The following is a 13,057-nucleotide window of genomic DNA, read 5'->3' as shown; positions in this document are numbered from 1 at the left end:
CGACATAGTCTTCTCCTTTATCTTTTTGATACAAGATATGTATGGTTGACTGACTAAAGTGTATCTATTGTTGTAGTACAGCGGGATCGGTGCTCGTCTCCCTCCTTCCAAAACAAGCGACATATGAGAATAAATTTGAATACAATTAAAAAACTGAGTGTTTAAAAGACCTTGATAAGTTTCTGTTTATAATTTGAACAGCAAGGTTATAAAAACGAGAAAACTACAACTACTCTCGGCCATTGCTTATTTTGTCTTTTTGATTTTACTGCTAAGAAAAGTAAATGCCATATTTATTTTGACTTTGAAGCTGTCTGTAGGGATGTGGATGTGTCTGTTTTTTTTCTTTTTTTTTTTTATAGCTCGTGAGTTTGTCTTTGTTTGTTTGTGCCAAATATGAAACGCGTGCCAATATTTTATTTCTGTCAGGATATTAAGCAGAGTTTTAAAGGAGTGTCAGCTGCAAAATATCTGTAATTAAGTAGAGTGGACACAATATCTCTGATGGAGGACGGGCTGTTAGATTTATGAAAACCGTGGACAGAATGAGGGTTTAGGCTGCTCGGGGCTTTAAACCTACATTATGTTAAATGAGCACTCTTGTCTTTTTTGAATACTGAAATCAGAGCAGCCACTGCTTAACTGCTCATCATTCACACAGATAAAGAGGATCCAATAACAAAAACTTTGTAAAATAAGGCAGTATTTTGTCGAGGGCTGCCACTAATGCAACAGTTTTATCAATTAATTTATCTACTAGTTGATTAGTTTTCTTTAAATGATTCTTAGATAAGGAACAATGCAAGTCCCGATGCACACAAACACACTGGGAATAAGCCCAGGTCAGCCTAAACATTTCTTAAACATGCATTTAATAGAAATTCTAAGGTAGTGCACAGATGACTTTTTTGGCATCTTGAGTGTATTTCACAACCACAGTAAAGCTCTCCCTACTGATGAATTGACAATATTTACGATAGTTTTGCCCTTTTCTATGGTGCGTTTTCCACAATAGCAGCTTGTATTATTTTTTTTAATTTTTATTTTAGGTGGTTGTGTTTTGCACTCGTGCTGCTGAGATACGTCTCTGAAACTTTACGCTGTTGTTCGAACCTACTTTTTGTTTGGTAATAACTTGAAGTCCTCCCATATTGAAGAAGGCTTACGTATTTAAAATTGACCAAGTTGAACTTTACTGCAGCTGGCGTTTTCTTAAACTGTTGCATTGAGTGCAGCCAACCAGTGACTGGAGCCAGCAGCAAAAAGTCAGGCTATAGCAGTCATGAAGTGATACAGAAGAGAAACAGTTGCATAATGAATTAGAACTGCTTAAATTTTTGATATCGATGCATATTCGGCATACACATCCTTGATTTTAGACCAGGTCTGGGTGATGAAACATTATCAATAGGTTCTGGTGACTAAAAAAAGCAATAAGACATTTATTCAATAGTTTCATTTAAATGCATTTGATGTAGCGATTGACCGATTAGTTTTCTTTCTTTTTAGGGCAAATGCCAATGTTTGGTTATCAAAAATGGCTGATAACTGATATACATTAGATGTAATGTTCAACCTCATGTGATAGCAGGAACCTGCCATTCATTATTAGGCTTCTACATTAATAAGGGTGATTATAATTGAGTATGTACAATTTAAAAAAAAAAAAAAAAAGATTGATTAAATTCGCACACTCTCCTCTGTTTAGGTGGGATCAACTGAGATCGATCAGTTTGTGTCCTGCAGGTCCATCTGCTGTTCTCTATTTTCTTAATCTTTCATTGTTCTAGCACTTTCATTGTTCAGAGGTTCAAAGCTTAAAGCAGTATTAATTATTGTTTTCCAGACTTAGCAATTTTTAAGTCTAAAATGAAAACTTTTTTATTCTCTTGTGCTTATGGAAATTGAATTATGTATTTTAATCTGTTTTAATGCAACTTTTATCGACTTGTTTTTATTTTGTTTTTGAATGTATATATGCCTTTACTGTAATGCACATTGGGCTGTCACTGTTACATGAATGTGCAATACAAATAAAATTGCCTTGCCTAGTTTCAAGGTCATTTATAGCTGCCTCCTAACTTACTCACTAGGCATTAGCGTAGCCTTAGCCACTGTGAGAGTAGCAAATTTCCTCGTTAGTGACAATGTTTCTTGTTCAATTTTTGCAGTTTGAGAGACATTTCTGATATGACAGACTATAGACAGAAAAAGGTGGCTACATCAGAACTGAAGTAGCACATTTAATTTACCTGTAATTGGTCAGGAAAAATACCAGTGCTGATAGTATGAAAAATAGATATCGGCTAAGATAATCGGTTTATCCCTAATTTGATGCAAACTCTCATGAAAGCTCATTGAAAAGCACGTTCAAAATGCAAAGTTTGGTTGCATAGACAAATCCCAAGTTTGCTACCTTCCTGGCCCTTTTATAACCTATTCTGATGGAGGTTGTGGTTGGTGGGGACGGGTAGTTGCTGTTTTGAGATGGCCTTTGCAGTCCAAATAAACACCAACATCCTGTTTCCATCTAAAACCTTCACCTCAGCAACACATTGAATTGACATCGGGCTGCATGTGGAGGCCGGCCCAGAGTTCCCATCCTTCCGGGTCAGCACCTCTGAACCTTTACCTCAGAACCGTTTGGCAGCTTCACTCTTTTTGCCCTCCATGTGCTTCCCCTTGACGTTTTATTTAAGGTCCTTCAAGATGAGTGCTCATTTAACCTTATTAATTTTGTTTTCCACTGTCAGCATTGAGATTACCTGTTTACCCTGATTGAAAATGTCATTCAAAGTTAGCTGGTTCTTTATTAAACTAGGTATTCAAAATTGTTGACAATTAAAGATATCAAATGAAAAAACATTTTCTCATGATACATTTCTCCTAATGCCTCAGTGGCAAAGTGAATAAGGTGTTTCCTTTAATTCTTGTGATCATATGCTCCCCCTTCCTTGTGACTCCTCTTTTCTTCTCTCACCCCAACATGCATCGTTTGCATTTAACTATACTATGTGCAAAACACGGATCCATTTGTAACATGCATCCTTTCTTATAAGAATTGTTAAATTTTGTAAGAGCTTCCTGCTGAGAATGCATGCAGAAAGGAAACAATAAGAAAAAGTGATGAAGAGAAAAGCAGTGAGAACACATGCACTAACCAAAGATAGGCCAAGGGCAGGATAAGAAGGAACAGGAAATGAAAATGGGGGACAGGAAAGTAAAATAAGAGAAATCTCTTGTGGATGGCTGTGGGGGAGGTTAAAAAGAGAGAGAGTACATAAGGGGGACCGAAGGTGCCACTACTTCTCATCCACTGTCTGATCTGTGGGTGGCAGTGATGACTGATGGAAAACCACTCTAACTGAAGGTCATATCCGAAGCCCTGCCATTTTAGGCTGCCACTGTCACAGGGGAAAGGATAAATAAAGCTCAGATTGTCATGTTTATTCACCCCCGCTTTCTCTGGAGCTTTGTCGATAGAAGAGGCAGAGAAGGGTAGATGAAGCTAGTCGAGCAGAATAAAGGATGGGAATGCCAATAGATGATTTACTGTTGTCTAAGTAGGATTTATCTTATACTCTCCTTTATCTGTTTTTTACTACAGACATCCATACACTGCTGTTTTTGGATTAATATGCAATATAAATACCTTAGACTTGATCCTCCTTGTTGCCTAGAATTGCAGATTTTTTTTAATGCATTCTTGTGATTTAATGAGTCCATCCAACAGACATTGCTCCAATGGAAATAGTCAGTCATGGAAATGAAAGGATAGCTTTTCTTCAAATCCAGCAGAGTAGGATTTTTGGTTGGTGAGTGTGATTATTTCTACAAGAGAGAGCGCACAACGGTAGCAATTACATAAGCATTTGTCATCAAATCATGCACAGCCCAAATGGAATGAAACAAATTCCTGGAGGGGAATAAACTACAGCAGGCAGCATGTTTCCGAGTTTGCTTTTCCCAGATTATCATGAGGCTTAAGGACAGCAGTCTGTCACTGCTCCAATGTCCCTGCAATCTGGCTGGGACACGGTGCTATTCATCTGACGCTGGAACCATCGCTGGAGCTGGAAGTTCAGACGGGGGTTGTTATCCCCCAGGCAGGGCCGAATGCTCATGGCCAGACGACCTCACTGCCCAGCCTCTAATATCTGATCAAGAACCATCTGTTGAGGCTGCCAGAGCCCACACACTCCCCATCCCCCTGACCTCTCCAAGGAGAGCCCAGTGGGAAATCAAGCTATTAGTGGACTATTAAAATGATTCTGATCACCATTTGAAAAGAAAAGCAACACTGCAAAATTTTACTATCAAAACGGGGCGCAATGCAGCTTTTTGCTTCAGTATTAGTTTAGAAAGAGACATGATTCTGCTCTGCCTTTCCTTCTTTCTACCACTGATCCTGTATCATCCTTTCCCCCCTACCAGGTGAGCACTATTTTCATACTTCAACATCTCAGTACTTAAAGTACTGGATGTGTTTTGCATCAAGATCTTAGATTTTTCTAGTTCATAATATTTTATCTCTCCTAATCACTCCTCCTACAGATGTAAATGCCAGCACTTGGGCACCCAGTGATGCAATTAGCTTGGAATCCTTTTTATCATGCAAATACAGGGCTTTTGTGAAATGAAAGCCTCGTGGTAAAACGTTGTCATTGTGATCCAGCAGAGAGTCCGTGTTTCAGTGACGAGATGTTTTACGGGTGGACATATAACATGGAGTCATATGAGGGAAAGCTCGTACGCATCAAGGAAAGTATATAGAACGTGTCACAAGTGCAGTTCACACGAAGTTTTAATGGCCTGTGCGAACAGTTTCTGCTCCCACTGTGTGTCGTGCAGCAACATCCGCCGGGCCTTGATAACAGTTGGTTAATGGGTAATGTGCCACACAAGAGTGATGCTGCACTTTCTGTTTTCATTTTGTTGCTGTAGTGCAGTAATTAATCCAGCTGAACCCTTTGTGCTCACAAAATAAATGCTTTCCATTTTCATTAATAGACAACTCATTAGTACATAATGAGCAAGAAGGCAGCACTCCCCGCTCTCCCTGTGCAGTATGCAGCAGATGAGCATGCGCTACACTAGGCTAATTAAAACCTCGGATTGTGTTCTGTCTCCTTGTATATTCCTCTCTGGGAAAAGCACAGGCACGAGCTTTTACAGCATTAGTTAAATGAGTCATGGTATATAAGGATTTTACACACCTGAGGTAGAAACACAATACAAATACCTGTTCATGCACAGTTTTGCGTGACATGTTATGCATAGCAAAATGTGTAAATTGTACAGCTTCAGTGCAAAAGGTCAGCAAGGATAAATCTCTGTATGTTTGTCAAAGCTTTAAAATCACTTCAACATGAAGTTAAAGTCCTCTTTCGATCGATGGTTGAACTCTCAAAAGTTTATATGTAATGATTAATGACAGTGACAAGGTGCTTGTGTCTGTCGGGATGATGGTCATTGGGTTCCAGTGACTTTTCATTCGTGTAATTTATGGTTTTCTTGCATTAGGTGTCATTTTTCACTTTCCTCCAGTCACTTTCTGTCACTGGCAGATCAACAGTGGTGCTGAAAAACCATCAATTGTGGGCATTCGGATGTGTGACTTTCTCAGAATAGGAAGTTGGCGCTCAGATGGCACTCGGCAATGTTCAGATGTAATGTTTGCACGTAACTTATAGAATAATTCTACATCATATACAATTTTAAAGAGCTTCTAGAGCTGTATAATTAGTCTCCCTAAAATCATTAACTTCCAGGTTAACGGTCACCATTCATCACATAGTGGCTTCTTTTCTTCATATCTTTAAGTGATTGGCTCTAACTGTGCACTAGTGAGCATGATTAAGCGATGAACAGCTACAGTGTTGGAATTTATCCTAATAACATTATAGCAATGATATATCAATAATGCTTAATCATCTGAAGACGGGCTCAATTGTTTCCTCTACACTTCTCTGCACACCGTTTCTCTGTAGTTTACATGCAGATACATTAACTTACATTTATGTTTATGCACATGTGCAGCCATACTCACACAAACGGGCACAATAGAAGCACATTTTCATTGATGGTATATTATGATGCAGCTGTAAGGATTCCTCACTCTATGATAGGGGATAAAAATCGAACCCAATTTCTGGTTGTAATTAAAACCATTCCTAGAGCGTCCTGGTGGAAGGCCACAACTTTAAGAGGTCAATAGAAGACAGGTTTCCAATAGCAGTCTAATTCAATCATTCTGGGATGTATAGTGTATGTGAAGGATCAGGGAAGGATTCCTTAACACCCACATTTTATGAGCTTGTATTAACAATAGCAGAGAGCCATCTGCAGTCTCACCTAGGGACCATTAGCATTGCAAGATGGCATTGTCTGCTGTGGATTGACTTTAACCAATAATGTCTGTAAAAATGCAGTTTGTGTGATTTTAATGCTAGTTGTAACTGTTTATGTTCATATTCATGTCTTTTGTGCGTTGAGTTTAATGACCCAAGAGCATCAGAAACGCCGTGAATTCAAACTGTGTAGCTTTGAATATTCCAGAACAGCAGTCAGAAAACAAACTTGTTTCCCCCTAATTCCCAAACAGCTGCTCTACAGCATTTGTGTGTCAGAATTATCCAGCTGTACTCGCTAATGATCGTCACAAGGTATTTGTGACAGTAAAAGCGGTTGAGAATGTGGATTAGATAAGACACGAGAAAGATAAGTCAAAATAGGAAAAATGTGAGGAATCCCCAAAATCTGCACGTTCAGCAGAGATCCATTTTTGAAGCTGCACTCATCACTGGTGCTGATAGGTCTCACCATCATCATTAACTAAAGTTAAATCCATCACATGATGTTTATGGCTTCAATCTAGTCCGGTGCAGGTACGCCAATTCATCATTTCGGCATGCAGTCAGGATAAAAAGAAGCAGCTCATTGGTCACAGGGAAAGCGCTCTCAATCAAATTGAAGCTTACCTTGCATATAATGTTCTATATTTTGATGCTCACGTGTGACAGATGGCACCAAATGTACCAAACTGTGCAAAAAAGTGCTGACAGAAAACGGACGCAGACTATCATCTATGGAACAAAGTGTTTGTCAACTTTTACAGCAAAGCGCTTTTTGCACAGCTTGGCAACTTCTGTGTTATTTGTCATGTGAGAGCATTAGAGTATGAAATGCAGATTCAACTTTATAGTCCTTTTTTTCTCTCTGAAAAAGTGCAAGTCTTCCCACAATGCTGTAGAGTGACACACGTAATTATGTAAAAGATGGTGTAGTTTTCAGCTAGACAACGGTGTTGCTTATACTTAAAAAAAAAAAAAAACTTCTTTCTGCTGAGACAGACTGTGGTTGATGCCTTGGTAATTGCTCAGATTGCTCAAATGACAACTGAGGAACACATTTTTACTGAAGTGTGAGTTGAGAAGTGTATGACAGCTGTTAACGCTCTGAACCCCAAAAACTTCCAGCATGTTTGAGAGAGAGATCGAAAAATGAGCAAAATTATACCTTTTATCGTAGAAAGAAACTGTAGAAACTGCGGGAATCATTGGGTTTGACATTGTCAGAGAAATTATCCAAATCTAAGCTTTACATTGATACTTCATCAAAATCATTTTATTCTACATGTCTCGTTTTTTTTCAAGAACTAATGCTTTACACCAACTATATTCTGTTAAAAGCAAAACATTCGCTTGGGCGTAACCAAAATTCACATGCCAAAAAAACGCGTTGGCTGAACTGGGCGGAACTGCAGACTGTGTTCACATATAGCAGATGGGAGACAAGTATGGAAGGAAATTAAAAATGCAATCGGTAAAACGTCTAGAGTATGTACAGTAGAGCCACCATTTGTTTTACTAGTACTTGGAAATTAAAGACGTGATACATGTTGACTCCAGGTTTTTTCAATTTTTGTAAGCCAAGTAGTCAAAGAAATTCAGCTTTCATCTTTCTATTTTTTATGATTTATACCATTATGACTCATAACAGAAGCAATGTCTGAGTTCCTTCTGATTTTAGCCATGGTTGTGCTGTGCCCATAGTATTGGAGGACTTAGCGGTGAAAAATGAGGCCACAGTCAGTAAAAATGTGACAGTAGCAAATACTGTGCCCTGAGCAATGTTTTTTTTCTCGTTTATATATATTAGTTTATGCACTTTTCAGGGTCATAATAATTTGGTCTTAGTTGAAACACTCGCTAATTCAAGCAGACAAACTTCCCTATCTGCCTCTGTAGAAATACAGAAAATGCAGGCTGTCATTGAGTTCAATTTGACAGTTTTTCATTTTATGATATTTCACTTCTCTTTCATTCTGTGTTCAATGAAAAAAAAACGGTCTCTGGGCAAATAGATGTAATTTTAATGGGTAATTAATGTTACAAACATCAACACAAATATTCTTTAACAGTGCCTGATTAGCTATTAAGATTTCTAAAATGCAGTTTAGTCTGTTTGCTTCTTGACTTGTTCCCCTTTGAAATTATAGAAATCATATTGCATTAAAGTCTAATCATGAGGGTGTGCATATTTACCTAAATTAATAATAAATCACTTTAGCTTCTGCTTTTCCGTCGCTTTTTTCCCCCCCATCTACTTCTTTCTTTCAACCCTTTTGACGGTGAGAACCTGAGTTTCTGAAAGCTCAAGCAAAACAGCTAAAAGATGTTTATTTCCATATTTTGTAAATTTATCTTCAAAATGTTGCTTTTAGTGTCCTCGGGCATGCTTTTGGGCAGCCTTAACTTTGCTACGCTTGAATACATATTTTTTGGCCGACCTGTATTGACATATGCTGCATTTTACATAATACTCAAACCCACAGGAGTGCTGCTGTGGGTGCATGGGCACATAAAGCGCTGCTCACATATTTACTGCAAATTAGTCTCCAAATCCATATAAGCCACTGATAGCTGGGAAGAAATGCAGTAATCAATGACAGGGATTTTCTTTGCCTCCCTAAACGACGGAGTTGTTTGTGCGCTGACACCAGTCAGCATGGAGAGAGGGAAAAAGTGCCTTCTTTTAACGTTTATTATAACAAATCTGGCCTGTGTTTATTAATCATTATTCAGACAATGGTAAGAGAGCGTGTCCCCATATTTTCTTCATATTTCTCTTTTCGATGTGTTATATCGGTGTATGCAGAGGGAAAGTGGCACACAGTGTAGCACCCTCCTGATTACTGCAGGTAGCCTTCTGTAGGGGCAATTAATGCATAATTTGAATTATGCCTTGCTAAACTAAAGTAGAATAAAAGTCGAGTTGCGTTCTATACGTTTATTTGTCTATTTTCTGCCAGCTATTTTCCACAATGCTTCATTTAAAGTGTACCCATTGTATTGTTTTACTTAAATCAAAATGCTAAAATAGCTGCTATATAATAAATTTCTACAGCAGCAGGTTTCTGATGACCTTTAATGTGCTGCAGAAAATCATGCTAGAATAAATGAGATGCCCGTGTGATCTCCACCAGTCACCTGTCATTGTTGCCGTCGTCACACAGACTTGTAAGATTCGTGGTTCCATCTTTCAGTATAATTCCTCTCAGCTCTTTATCTTCAACTACATTGAGGGATCCAGTGGGTTTTGCAATAACGTGACGTTCTGATCCACAAACATGGAACAATGTAAATTCTAGCAAAGACTCTTTTGATTAATATTTTGATTATGATTGTCAACTGATGAGCTGTAGTTGGTTTCACCTTCATTTGTTTTTGTCTTTTCACTGTCTTAGTTATAGGGTAGAGCCAAATTTATATTGCAAATGATTAAAAAAAACAATAAAAATAATCTTAATCACAACACCCAAAAAGGTATTAAACTCTTTTTTCTTTTTCTAAAAAAAAAAATTCTAAAACTTAAAATGTCTGGAAAAAGTCGACTGAGAAGAGACAGTCCACTTGTACTACAAGCACTTGCCAGAACATTTCTGTCTGGCATGCTGTAGTTGTCTTTTACATAATAAATGAAAAAAAAAAGTGGAAAGGGGCCTGTGGTTGCTACAAGTTGGGTAATATTTTATCAACTTTGCAGCTGAAAAACACAGCTTGAAGCAAGTGAAGATGAATACATTGCACATACCAACAGCAGTATTTATTTTATTAGTTCCTCATTGATGTAGTTACCTTCTAGTAAACATAAATTTTCCTATTAGGAGTTAATGTGCTGTTATCGCTCAGTCAGAAAGAGGCCCCTTTGCTCTCCTTTTGTTCTTCTTCTAAAAAAAAATCTACAATTACATTGTTTGAAAAAGTCTACTTAGAAGAGACAGTCTACTTGTACTACAAGCACTTGGCAGAACATTTCTGTCTGACATACTGTAGTCTTTTACATAATAAATGACAAAAATAGTAGGATAGGCGCCAGTGCTTGTGACATGTCAAGTAATATTTTATCGGCTTTGCAGCTACCCCGAAGGTTTAACAGTGGTGAGAGTTTGTAAGCCTTTTGGCTGAAAAGGAAATGGACCAAGGATTTTCTTTTAGTGATAAGGTTGACTGCACTGGGCTGTGAGTGCTTCACTAACTAATTATTTGAAGCCTCCTCTCAGATTAGGGTAGACGTGCGGAGCTTATGGACAGTTGCATAGCAGACAATCAGACCATGTAATAACCAGAGGGCCAATATTTGCTCAAATCCACTGTAACACCTCACAAAACAAAAGTGTGTAAAGCCCTAATGCTCAGTCCAATCCCACGGCACACTGCCTTGATAAACACAGACGCCACCTCCACAATGGACGCCATCTTTACTCTGGCAATTAGGCAGAGCTTTGGATTATCACTTCCTCAGCCCAGCACACCACAAATCCATCCGGATTCAATTATTCCCCTCCCGTGTCTGCGGCCATTTGGGCATTTTGGGCACATGGCCAATCGAGGAATGTTCTAAAGGATTTGAACTGTTCAAAGTACAAAGTTATAAAGCAGCACTTTCTTTTTTCTTATTTATTCTTGTTTTCCTGCAAGTTTGACAAGTCTATTAAATTAAAATGAAACCTTGGGAGCTTACAAACACTGTCCTGGTGAATATTTTATGAGAACAATAAGCTAGATTTACTGCATTTTTCTCCTTCAGATTTTTGTGTGTGTTCTATGCTGTATACAAAACATGTTGCAGAACAGCCTTTCTTACAAGCAGCCGATGTTTTGATTCTCTCCTTGCGGGCCTGAACTGTCTCTAGTGGCCTCTGCATAAGAAACTAAAACACTTACTGATAGGATTTGATTTGCTCCATCTTTCTTCACCTCAGTAGCATTGTTTTTACTTATTAGAGAGCTCACTCGGGGTACATTGTGTAAGAGATCAAGGGTTTTCAGGGGTCAGGAGACTCATCTTTCTACTTGAGGCCTCTCTTCAGTGTGTTTGCTTAGATGCTTTTTTTCCTCTTTCCACCTCCTCTTAGGAAATGGAGAAAATCTCCTGTGTGTAATTCACACAGTATATTTACTACATGCTTTTTTCTTCCTTTGAGTGATTGCATATTTAGACACAATAAGTCTGCATGAGTGTGGCAGAGTGGATATGGGGAGATTCCCTCTTTTTGTGCATCACCCCCCTTCTACACTGTTTATCCTTTGGGTGGCTTGTTTCCTATTTTTGCAACAAATGGCCAACAATGGCTGCCATCTCCTGCATTGTATGTGTCTGCACTACAGCAGCCTGTCAGCTCCTAACACATTCCTCTGTGTTTCCCTTTCTTTTATCTCCAGGTACCACAGTACCGTCACAAAAAGGTAAGACGGCATTCCATCAGTCACCTGTGGATTCTTGTGTATTTTTGAGTTGGGTGGCATTCGAACAGTGCAAATGCTGCATGTCTGTTGCTCCCTGTGTCTGTGTGTGTTCTCAATTTTTGCTAATGAGATGAAAAACATTTCATGGTTTTGTTGTTGCCGATTTGAAATCGAGTCATTCATTGTTTTTTGTCTGTGTGTGTGTTACAGAACAATCTGTTTGATTACAAAGTCAATCACTCACACCCACTGACACCTAGACTAAATTATCCTGCTACCCTGCAATGATAGACAGCCCACACTCTGTGTTTATGCATTGTTTTCTGTAAGTCTTATGTTCAGACTAATCACACTTCTGTTTCGACTCCTCCACACTTTCATGTGTATGTTAATGTGAGGTTGGGGGAGGTGACTGTTTTGCATAGTGGATCTTCAGGGAGAGAAGGGGAAGTGTAGTGGGGGTAGATGTTTGCAGGAATGTACCTGTGGGCTGTTTTGATTTTGTAAGATGATGGGGCCAGGCAGTCAAACTGTCTAAACAGCTCCAGGGGTCTTGTTCTGAGTGGCAGCCTGCAGGTGTATGCACCAGGCAGTCCCAGCCCTCTACTCTTCCTCCAGAAGATACAGTAAATGCAGAGGGTGTGTCACGCTCTGTGATTGCAAAGCAGGAGCAGACAATCAGTCATGAGAACACCCCGCTGATTTTGTTGAAACTTTCTTGGATTCCCTGCTGTGCTCATAAGAACTTAGGTCTTGTTTTGTACCAGATTTTACCAGAGCAGAACAGAACGCAGGTGAAAATATTTCCATTGTCGCTTGGATCTGATCTAATGTAAGCGTATATGTGTGAAACTTACACAGCAGGAGGATTGTCTTTGGCAACGTGGTGACATTTTCAGCTTCCAGTGCTTCAGATATGTTGAAACTGCGCACGTACATTGCAAAAGGCATTTGTAGAGTACATCTGTATGTCTGGGTGATATTAAACCACCAAGCAGTTTCTGGGCGTCTTTTGCTCCCGTCACATTTTTACTCACTGTGGGTTCATTTTTCACTGCAATACAAAGTTCTGTAATATTATGGACAAAGCACAAGCATAGCTAGAAGTAGAGTGAACTCAAAATTGTCTTTTGTGTAGTCAAAGTTATTAAAATGAAAAAATTAAGCTACATTTTCAATTATTAATTTTCCAAAAATTGAAAAATAAAAAAAAGTACAGCAACCTGGAATTGCAAGTGCAACATCTTTCCAAGTGCACACAGGTGTTACCAATTGTTAGAAAATGAAATGACTCGTGCTATAGATAT

General features: G+C 38.7%; 1 protein-coding gene across 1 annotated transcript in view; it reads left to right on the top strand.

Moving 5' to 3' along the window:
• LOC110948302 (cadherin-4-like) overlaps positions 1–13,057 on the top strand; it is a 232,853-nt gene that overhangs the window by 91,129 nt on the left and 128,667 nt on the right. The window contains exon 3 of the mRNA XM_022189773.2: positions 11,727–11,750. Within this exon, the coding sequence (XP_022045465.2) occupies positions 11,727–11,750 (24 nt within the window). The remainder of the gene's footprint in view (positions 1–11,726; positions 11,751–13,057) is intronic.

The sequence above is a fragment of the Acanthochromis polyacanthus genome, chromosome 6 (assembly GCF_021347895.1).
Source record: "Acanthochromis polyacanthus isolate Apoly-LR-REF ecotype Palm Island chromosome 6, KAUST_Apoly_ChrSc, whole genome shotgun sequence".
Taxonomy (NCBI): domain Eukaryota; kingdom Metazoa; phylum Chordata; class Actinopteri; family Pomacentridae; genus Acanthochromis; species Acanthochromis polyacanthus.
This window is presented reverse-complemented; position numbering and strand designations above follow the sequence as displayed.